Genomic DNA, 10807 nt, shown 5'->3' on the forward strand with positions numbered 1-10807 from the left:
AGATTGTGGTGGTTCATTTGTTGCTTTACAAATCCATAAAACACAGCCTTAATCCAAAGATTTATTTAATCATACTATTTAGAACAAGCATTCACAAGAGAACAGGTTATCAGTTTCACAACTGTATATAAAAACAATTGCATTGAAAAATATTATTTTTTTATGCAGCCCAAACAACCTGAAACAGCTGAGGGGAAAAGCAGGTTTTAACAGGAGTTGTGATGAATGCTTTGGTTGTACATTCATATAATATTGACCCCTAAAAAGACATCCCTGTTAATGACTACTGACAAAAAAATGTCAAAATTAGCATTAAGTGAATATACATGTCAGCATGTTTATTGCAGATTAGTCAAATGTTAAACGAAAGGTTTTCTCCTGCTCCTTGCGCTGGTTGTCACACAGTTTGGATACTTCCTCCACTCGTCTCTGCAGAAGGACTGAATTCTGATCAACCCACTGAAGTGAATCCATGTGGGCATTGAGGATTTTGCAGATCTGCTGAAGCTGAAGAAGAAAAAGAAGAAACACAGGTGTTAAAATTTAAATCGTGAAAATAAATGCTGAAGCAACAGACTTTGCAAATCAGGTTTTACTAATATTTGTCTCATCTTACTGGGTCACTGGTGTCTGCTGGACCGCTGGATGTGTTCAGGTGCTCAATGATCTCCTTCAGGTCCTGTGACATCCTCTTAAGCTGGGCGTCCACGTTCTCAGCGAGCTTGTACGTTCTTTCACGCTCCTCATCGGCATTCTGCATGTAGATGGTTCCACTCTGCTCCTTCACAGACTCCTCAAGTGGGCAGAGCAAGTCCTCCAGTTCTTTCTGTTGGGACAGGATGAAATCTAGCTCCTGGTTTAACCTCCTCTGGTCCAGCTTCACCTTCTCCATCTCTTTATGCAGCGCTGTGATCTTCTCTCCATTCTCCACCAGCATACGGTCCCAGGCGTTCACCTGAGTCGCTTGCTGTAGGAAATGTCTCTCTTGATCCTCAAGCTCAAGACTCCACTTGTTAATGAGACCCTCTAGCTGGGCGTAGGTCATTACTGGTGGAGCAGTGGTAGTGATCGTCGAGGCTGTAGAAAGTGTTGTGCTAGTTGTGCCGGATACAGGTTTGAGCCCCAGTGAAAAGCTGGTAGCAGCGCCTGTCGTGGCAGCTGCCGTTGAGGCTGGTAGAGATGTGGCGATGGTGGTGGCTGCCCCCAGAGGTTTGAGCATAAAAGACAGACCTCCAGTGGCTGCTGTGCTTGTTGCAGCAGCAGGGGTTGCTGTTGAAGTTGCAGCAGCACCCAATGTAAAGCCTGTGGCTGGTGCTGTGGCAGCAGCAGTAGCAGCAGGAGCTGTAGAGATAGGAGCAGCAAAGAGTGAGGGACCTGAAGGTGGGGCTGCCTGGGTTGATGCAGGGGGCGCTGGGGTTAATGAGGGCTTAATCCCAAAACTAAATCCTCCACCCTGTCCTGTTGCGGCTGCAGCAGTGGAAGCTGGCTGGGCCTGGAGCTGGGCCTGGAGCTGCGCCTGGAGCTGGGGCTGGAGCTGGGCCTGGAGCTGGGGGTGGAGCTGGGCCTGGAGCTGGGGCTGGAGCTGGGGTTGGAGCTGGGGTTGGAGCTGGGGTTGGAGCTGGGGTTGGGGCTGGATACCCAGGGTGAGGTTGGAGGGAGCGGTGTTGCCAAAGGAGAAGCCTCCCCCTGTGGGAGCAGCAGTGGCTGCAGCTGTAGTCGGCTGGACCTTGGGGGATCCAAAACTGAATGCTCCAAATGAGAAACCACCTGATGAAGCTGCCGCTGCTGTTGTTGCTGCTGCTGCTGCTGCTGCTGCTGCGGCGGCTGCTGCTGGGGCTGCTGCTGCTGGTGGTTGCATCTGAGCTTGAGTGGCAGTGCCAAAGCTGAAGCCCCCTCCTGCAGGAGCGGCCCCGGTGGTTGGCCCAGCCAAACTCTGGCCAAGGGTGAACCCTGACCCCGCCACTGGTGCTGCTGTGGAGCCTAATGTCAGCCCTGCTGGTGCTGCTGCGGTGGTTTGAGGAGCTGATCCGAGCCCAAATGTGGTGGCGGGGGTCCCAAAGGAAAGGCCTCCACTGGCTGCAGTGCTCTTTGCTGGGGTGCCAAAGCTAAATCCGCCGGTAGGATTGGTATTGGCCGCGATCGCTTGCCCGAAAGTGAAGCCCCCTCCGGAAGGTGCAGGTGTGGAGCCCGTCAGATTAAAGCCGGGTCCAGGAGCTGCGGCGGTGGTCTTTTGAGCTCCGAAAGTGAAGCCCGAGGGGGCCTGCCCAAAGTTGAATCCGCCACTCATTTTCGTTTCCCAGATTGAGCTGTTACCGACTAACGTTAACAGCTAACCTACAAAATGGTCACTTCCTAGCTGTGTTGTAGCTTTTGGCGGGTCACAAATGCCAGTCGGTTCAACTGAAACTATCGGAACAAACTCTTGTCCTCCCGTGGCGCTCGACACGGTGACGGATAATAAAGTCAGTCACAGGTTTAGTTAACGTTACCCTGAACGTGACGGCAACAGAAAACTAACAACACATCCTTCGTAGAAACGTGGCCGGGAGCCTCGACACTTCTTCGGTCAGGCGTCTGTGTAGCTCACTAAAGGAAATGACGGCAGTGAGGACCTATAGATATTTTGTTTTGTGCCCTGAGTGTTGTCTGTCAGCCACAATCGCACACAAGTCCCGCCTCTATTAATATGATTGGCAGGTCCAATCACCAACCACGTCACCCTTCCAGACCCAAACTTAAATTTTATTGGTTCAGCTCGTTGCCTGAGAAACAGAATCCAGGGAGTGATGACGCAGGACACTATCATCAAAGAGTACCTGGTTACCGAGAGAGACATTCTCCAACGGCTGTTAAGCGTTAAAAGGACTAATAAATAACGGATTGATTAAAAGTGTTTTAAATAGTTTAATATTGTTTGATACTGATATCGATATCGAGTAACAACAGTTTTAAACGGAATGTAACTGGAGTAGGATAAATAAAGCAATCTAACTGTAAAACAAATTATCACAATCACAGAATATATAATAATAATATGTGTATTATATGTGAGTAGATTTTTACTCATGAATGTTATTTATTGTACATAGCTTCTCTTACAGACTATATTGTTTTGCTTAAATCAAAATTACATGAAACGAAATACACAATTTAACCATAATAGCCTTAAAACATTTGAAACGCCATTATGCTTTTTTTTAAACTGTACTTGTTTTATGTCATATAACCCATCATTGTTCACAGATGAACATTATTGTTATAACGAAAATAAACAAAGTGGAATGGTAATAACAGCTCGCTCATTTCTTTCCTAGGAGGGCTTAGTCATGACCCACTCTACTTTGCCTCTGATTGGTTAGCGATTGTTGTCTTTGCCATCCTAGGCAAGATAAATATCGCTGACGGGTTCTATCTTGACGTCGTCGTGATTCTTTGGAGGACTAGCTGCCAGAGTTACCGGACAGGCTTCTCGACATGTTGACATTTGTACCTGTACGGGTTGAGCAATTGAAATAAGACCATCCAACAGACATATTTTACAGAACTACTACGATTATGGATGCACACATTTCTTCAAACCAGCTGATATCAGGATGTTAATTCTTGCAGCGTCTCTGCGAACTGCTGAAGTTAGCATTAGAGCTAATGTCAACACAGATTAGGACGTTCAATCACATTTAATAATTACAGTCACCGTCAGCCAGCAGAGGAGGACCTGCCACAATGAGGATTTTAAGGTTACTGAGGAGCAGCGTGTCCATAGGAAAGGACATAGACTATTACTCTAAATTCTCACCCTCCCCTCTTTCAATGAAGCAATTTCTGGATTTTGGTAAGAAGTCACAAACACACACACACACACACACACCTACACACACATACACATACTAACACACAAACACTTGGACAGGGACATTAGATAGACTTAAATTCATCTCCTGACTTTCTGGAGACTTATGCTAACCATAACTATTACTTGCCTAACCCTTACTCCAACCCATAACCACTGACCCAAAAAATCAGCTTTTTTTTTTTTTTTAACAATTGGGGACACAGCTTTTATCCCCTGTGAAACCTTAATAGACATGTTTTTAGTTAAACGGGTTACTTTCAATTAAAGTCACTACTCTGACAGTGGGTGAAGACTCAAATCACCTGGATTTTTATTTTAGTTTACATCTGTTGTAGTAAAGATTCATATTTAGATCATCCTTGGGTCTGTGACTGAAACATTTGAATTTCCCTTTGTGTTTAATTATCTATCTATCTATCTATCTATCTATCTATCTATCTATCTATCTATCTATGATCAACAGATCTCTTATATTATTCCTTGCAGGTTCAGAAAATGCATGCGAGAAAACGTCATTCGCCTTCCTCAGACAGGAGTTACCTGTGCGGTTGGCAAACATCATGAAAGAGATCAATTTGTTGCCGGACAACCTTCTCAGGACTCCATCAGTCCGTCTGGTCCAGAGCTGGTATGCAGGTTTTGTTCTCTTCTTTTTTTGCAGACCAGCCTGAATATACAGTAGACAGTAATGTGTTGTTTTTGTCATGTGCAGGTATATGCAAAGTCTTGAGGAGATTCTTGAGTTCAGGGACAGAAATGCAAATGATGAGAAAGTCACATATGAGTAAGTTAAATGAATCATACACAACATTGTTTTATTTCTTCTATTCAAGTCAAAAAAGCGTACCAGATCTAGCCCTCATGATATGTTTTTGTTGTAGCTTCACAGACGCAGTGATTAAAATCAGAAATCGGCACAATGATGTCATTCCAACTATGGCTCAGGGAGTTGTGGAGTACAAAGAGGCTTATGGCACAGACCCGGTCGTCAGCCAAAACCTTCAGTATTTTTTGGATCGTTTCTACATGAGCAGGATATCTATCAGGATGTTGCTCAACCAGCACAGTGAGTACATTTACTTCCTCCTAATATAATACGATGGTCATATTGTCTCAGCCAACCAGGAACACACCACCACACCTGAAGTCATTTTCTGGCTTTCATTTTTGAGATTAACTTGTAATGATTTGTACGCTGTCTACATCCTCTGTATGAGGATGAATGAGTGAGTTGTTTATTCAAGCATAAGACATGAAAGGTGGAATAAATAGGCAGCCTGGTAAGATTTACACAGAACCACAAATATTATTTTGCTTGTGAAAAATATGTCCTACAGAACCTACACAGCTGATCTTTTGGATTCAGTTCATTCAGCGGGTTAAAAAAAAATCATGCTGTGGGTCTAAATCAAACTTTTTCAGCAGGTTTCCTTTGATCCCAGACACAAAAAAACAATTTAAAAAAGAATAATAATAACAAAAACACGGGAAACAGTAAAAATAGCAGATTGAATATAAAAGCATGTAGATAATACATTTAAGTTACAAGCAGCTTAAACAAATTAATAAAAATGAGTGATTAACTGCATTTAAAAAGTGAAAAAAAAAAATTTAATCGTGTCCTTCGGGGCAATGTAAAGTCTATTTAGGGTGTGTTTTCCTTTTAAAATATTAAATTCTTCATGCATAGTTACATCCCTGTCTGTTTTATTCAAGCTCTCCTCTTTGGTGGGAAGGTAAAGGTGAATCCGGCACATCCCAAACAGATTGGCAGTATTGATCCAAACTGTCGTGTCAGTGACGTGATCAGAGGTGAGGATGTCTTGTGGATGAACAGTTTTATGAGCAACATGCTGTGACTCATCAGATATGCTGTCGTTCAAGTATTCACACGCTCTCTCCTGAAAACAAACTCTCTCTTTCCTGTAGATGCCTACGAAAATGCAAGAAACCTTTGTGACAGGTATTACATGAACTCCCCTGAGCTGATACTGGATGAATTCAACGGTAATTTATTTGGAGTTTAGTCAGGAAAAATATTTGGTGGCATGTGTTGAACTAATAAATACAGATTAGTTGTTTGATCCCAACATATCTAATCAGTCTGATCTTTCATTATCTGTTTGTCCCGACAGTTAAAGAGGCAGAAAAGCACATCTCGATGGTCTACGTCCCCTCTCATTTGTATCATATGGTGTTTGAACTTTTTAAGGTAGGATTTGCTTTTCCATCTCTTCCCTTAGAACATGTTCTGAAGTTGTTTGAACAGCTGGTGTGAATGCTGCAGTCATTTTACTCTTTCACACAGCGTCTTTTTCCTTTGTTAAACATTTGGAAAAACTCTTGTGTGCTTTATTTTTGTGTAGAATGCCATGCGAGCCACCATGGAGTTGTATGGCGACTCCATGGAGTATCCTGCCATCCATGCACAGGTCGCTCTGGGAACTGAAGATATGACCGTCAAGGTAAAGCTACACTGATTCAGCTTGGTCTGATCTGCTGAATTTATAACTGATTTACTCTTTATTCTCTTTAAACTCCCGCCGAGTCCTAAGCTGAAGTATAAAACATTAAAGCAACATGTTTGGGAATAAAAATCTCTTTTTTTGATTTGTATGCATGGCTCATGGCAATCAGCTGGATTCTTGAAAATGAAATAATTGGATAAGTACGGTGTTGATATGATGTTGACTGCAGGTGAGCGATCGTGGAGGAGGCGTGCCGCTGCGTAAGATTGACAGGCTGTTCACCTACACCTACTCCACCGCTCCTCGACCGAGCATCGACGGGTCACGTGCTGCTCCTCTGGTTAGTAATACTGATATGAAGTTAACAAGTTAACTTTTCCCACTTTGCTCTTGGCAATCAAGTTTGTACTTTGCACCATCAAAGTCTTTAAATGCTACAGAAGTACAGACGGTCATCTTATTCTTATAGATGCCTCAAACATAACAGACAGTAGGTATGATTGTGTTAATCGTGTTAACCCACATTAACTAGGATACAGGATCTTTGTCCTGGAGAATTTTGTCATTTGTCAGTCGACTTGTAAACCCATTGGTGGTGAATTAAGAGAAAATGATGTCCTGGGCTGTTGAACTGGGCACTTCTACTTTCTAAAGCTGATAAAAATGAATGATTTGGACATATCATTGGCACAACATATGTGTATTTACATTGTAGTTTTTAGTGAACTAGTGATACAGGAAATTAGGATTTCTGAATGTGGGTCACTGTTTCAAAGCATTTCATACATCCAAAATAGCGACATCTGCTGGGTATTTGTTTGCATTGCATGATTGGATGGATTAGAGACCACGATGGAGCACTTACGAGTGGTCTCACTGCTTTTGTTTTTGTTCATTTGTTCAGTACAGTCAACATGATCAAATCTGAAAACTTGTAAACAGTTTTATGCAGCTCTGTTTTTAGATATTGTGGCAGATTTTTGATGTTGTATTGAAACATCTTGTTCGGAGCGTAACATCACTATTCTGAACATAAATGTGATTATTTTCAATGTGATTATGCAAAGATCTGCTAAATGAATAAATATATGTGTAAAATCTGATTTGAATCTGAATTGATCTGAGACACTAATTCATCATTTGGAGCACTTTTAGGACTTTTTGTCCAAGTTAGCTTGAAAGTTGGTTTTTCACTTTTGAATTGGTTTGACAAATAAGTCCAACTCATGTTCCACTTACTAGATTTCTTCTTGTAACATTTCTTCACTTCAGACTTTGCCGCCTTTACGTTTTTGCTTCATACCATAAAACTGCTCATTTGTTTTAGATTGTGATGATTATGTCTGGGATGTATTTTGGTTGGAGAAATTAACATATTATTTCTTTCCCAGGCTGGTTACGGGTACGGCTTACCTATCTCACGACTTTATGCCCGCTACTTCCAAGGAGACCTGAAGCTGTACTCTCTGGAGGGTTACGGAACCGATGCCATCATCTACATTCGGGTAAATGAGTTTTAAATCAACTCTGTGTGTGTGTGTGTTTTAACAAGGAGCATGGATGTCTATTAAATGTTTTTCTCTCAATCACCCTTTAGGCACTTTCCACAGAGTCCATCGAGAGGCTGCCGGTGTACAACAAGTCAGTCTGGAAACACTACAAGACGATCCACGAGGCCGATGACTGGTGTGTCCCCAGCAAAGAGCCGAAGGATATGACGACATTTCGTAGTTTCTAGAGTCAAATGGCTGCGATCCTGTAGCAAAATGAGCAGGGGTGTTTTCACAGCATGGTCGGTGGGCTGGTGTAAATGAGCGGTGTCTGCGCATAATGTTTATTGATCAGTTCAGATTTGTTTGTATAAAAGGTCGAAAAAAGAATAATAGAACAAAGTTTTAGTGCCATATATTTAATCTAGAACAATAATTTGTTACCATCAACACTTTAGAGTGCAGCTGCCACCCCTGATGGTACTTACAAACACGATAATGAGATTTCCCAACCAGTGCTGGATTTTTTAGACTAATACAGGTATTGATTGAGTTTAAAATAATCCTGATATTAATAAATTGAGCAGTAATTGTTCAGGTTATCTTGAGAAGTCTTAAAAAAAAGTCATAAAAGCTGTCAGAAGGTATTAAAAACTCTTTGAGTTTCATTTACAAAGTTCTTGAATATTTTATTTTTATATATTTTAGTTTGACTGTTGTGAGAGCGGATAGTGCTGCAGGAAGTTTTATCTTTTCTTTTGTTGTGGAGTTTCAGTCGTCATCACCGGAGCAAACACTGTCACTACACTGCTCACTACAGTAGGAAGTTCATCAACTCAACTTTAGCAAAAACTTCGAAATTAGTAATTGAATAATCAATCCAACAATTTTCTCTTTTTTGGGCCCAGGTCACATTAATTGATCAACTATATTGTATTGGCAAGAAGTGCAGACAAATGTGACATTCATGAATAATTGGTAAATGGCAAAATGGACTGCATTTATATAGCTCCTTTGTAGTCTTCCAACCACTTAAAGCGCTTTACATTACAAGCCAACATTCACCCATTCACAAACACACACGCACATTCATACTCTGATGGCAGAGGTGCGAGGTGCCAACCTGCTCATCAGGAAAACTCACTGATGTCACAACCTTCAGGAGCATTTCAGTATCTTTCCCATGACATTTCAACAAGCCTACTGGAGGAGCCAAGGGTTGAACCACCAGTCTTCTAATTAGTGAACGATCCGCTTCACCTCCTGAGCCACAGCTGCTCCTAATTTTAGGCCTAATTGTCCAGACTGGTTTTCCAGTCTGGACTGTTACCAGTATGATCATGAAACAGGTTGAAATTGCATTCTGTGTGGTTTTAAAAAAGGCCTTTAAAATTTTATTTGACAAACACTCCAGAAACCCAGTTTTTTTTAATATATAAAAATCACAAAACCATCAAGGATTTTTCTTGAATAAGATGTATGGAGTGCTCTCTGTGATGGCAACTCTTTTTCTTTAAAAAAAAAAAATTACCTCAGACATCTCTGGCATTTCTGAAACTCTAGATTTCTTGTTATTTATTGGCTAACATATAAAAGAATAGATCAATGCTAAGCTAACATGCTGACAGGTAAAACGTTTTGTTTTTTAAGCTTTGAGCGCCACAGGCAGATTTCTCCTTTACGGTCCCTTGTGTTGAGGTGGCGGCAGAAGTTTTAACAGAGATCTCAAAACGTTTCACAGTCAAATTGGAACTATCTGCATGGTGTTACAGTAGAGGTCCTTTAGGTCATTTCATCCTATAAGCTATAAACTGGTGTGTATAGTGCTCTCCTGCTTTTGGTTGATTATTTAGCTGCTTATATTTTGATGATGAAAGCAAAACTATCACCGTTATAGTTTGTGTGTAGTTCAGCTCTGTCCATCCCCTTGACTCTGTGTGATGTTTGATACTCTGAGACACATGTTAGTTCAATTAGATACTGCTTGTTTTTGGTCATTTATGTTTACCTGCTTTCATAAAGGGCATTGCTTTTTAAGTTGGATGGCAGATACAAGCAACATGATAAAAAAAAAGTTATCTGTAAAGGTAAAGTTTGCACCTTTTACAGTGATATGAAGACGCTGCAGTCTTGAAACATGTTTTCTCATTAGCACTGTGTCACCTAAAAGAGTATAATACAGAATCCGGGTTACTTTCATATTAGGGCTTATGTTAAATAGGCTATGATTCATATTTTTCATGTTAAAACTATAATAATAGTTTCAGAACATGGAGGTATTATACTCAGTTAAAAATGACTATTTGAAGCAGACCTATTCTTTTTTTGTCACAAAGATGAAATAAAGATGATCAAAGTCAACTTGTGTTAACAGATTTCTGCTGTTTGATACAGGAAAGTCCAAATCCCACACTAAGTGTTAATTTAAAATAGTGACAATGATGTTCAAGTTGAATCCTAAAACAATTCAGGAGGACATGAAAATAAAAATCATTGTTAATGTGGAAATGTTTCATATCCAGACTGATGCGTTGTTGGAAGGAAATGATTTGTTAGAGGAAATGTCTATTTCCCCCCCAAAAAAGGCGACACTCCAGAGGACAAACTGCAGGAGAATCACCTCATGTTGACCTTCTGAGTGATTTGATTTACATTAAACAGGCTGACAAGTATGCTGACACATTGGGGCATGAAACATTTACCAGTTGCAGATTTCTTGGTTTGATTGATTGTTAAAACATCAACACATGAGGTGACCCTTTTGTTGTTTTTGTCCTCTGGGGTGCCACATTTTCCCCTGACTTTGCTTTGGGAAATAAAGTAATTTGAGGAAATGTTCACATTTTGTTGGAGTTCATCTGAAAAAATTTACTTCTGGTGATTTAACACTGTAAATGTGTATAAGTAGAACATTTATTTTAAAAATGAATATTCTTTATAATCTCAGGAGTCTACTGTGTGTTGTAAAAGCTGCAACAAATGTTTGTTTCATCTTA

General features: G+C 40.9%; 2 protein-coding genes across 2 annotated transcripts; one reads left to right on the forward strand and one right to left on the reverse strand.

The window, feature by feature from the left end:
* Window positions 1–54: 54 nt before the first annotated feature.
* Window positions 55–2566, reverse strand: nup62l (nucleoporin 62 like). The gene is made up of 2 exons (XM_062432050.1): window positions 617–2566; window positions 55–507 (listed from the first exon to the last, which is right to left on the reverse strand). Exons 1-2 carry the CDS (start codon window positions 2285–2287, stop codon window positions 349–351), a joined length of 1830 nt encoding a protein of 609 aa, XP_062288034.1. The 5' UTR covers window positions 2288–2566; the 3' UTR covers window positions 55–348.
* An 870-nt stretch (window positions 2567–3436) lies between these two features.
* pdk1 (pyruvate dehydrogenase kinase, isozyme 1) lies at window positions 3437–10173 on the forward strand. Its single transcript, XM_062432057.1, has 11 exons — window positions 3437–3832; window positions 4340–4481; window positions 4566–4637; window positions 4735–4919; window positions 5570–5665; window positions 5783–5860; window positions 5989–6065; window positions 6220–6318; window positions 6551–6661; window positions 7713–7826; window positions 7919–10173. The coding sequence occupies exons 1-11, from the start codon at window positions 3724–3726 to the stop codon at window positions 8057–8059; spliced, it is 1224 nt and encodes a 407-aa protein (XP_062288041.1). The 5' UTR covers window positions 3437–3723; the 3' UTR covers window positions 8060–10173.
* The last annotated feature ends 634 nt before the right edge of the window (window positions 10174–10807 follow it).

Source organism: Scomber scombrus, chromosome 13 (genome assembly GCF_963691925.1).
Source record: "Scomber scombrus chromosome 13, fScoSco1.1, whole genome shotgun sequence".
Lineage (NCBI taxonomy): Eukaryota > Metazoa > Chordata > Actinopteri > Scombriformes > Scombridae > Scomber > Scomber scombrus.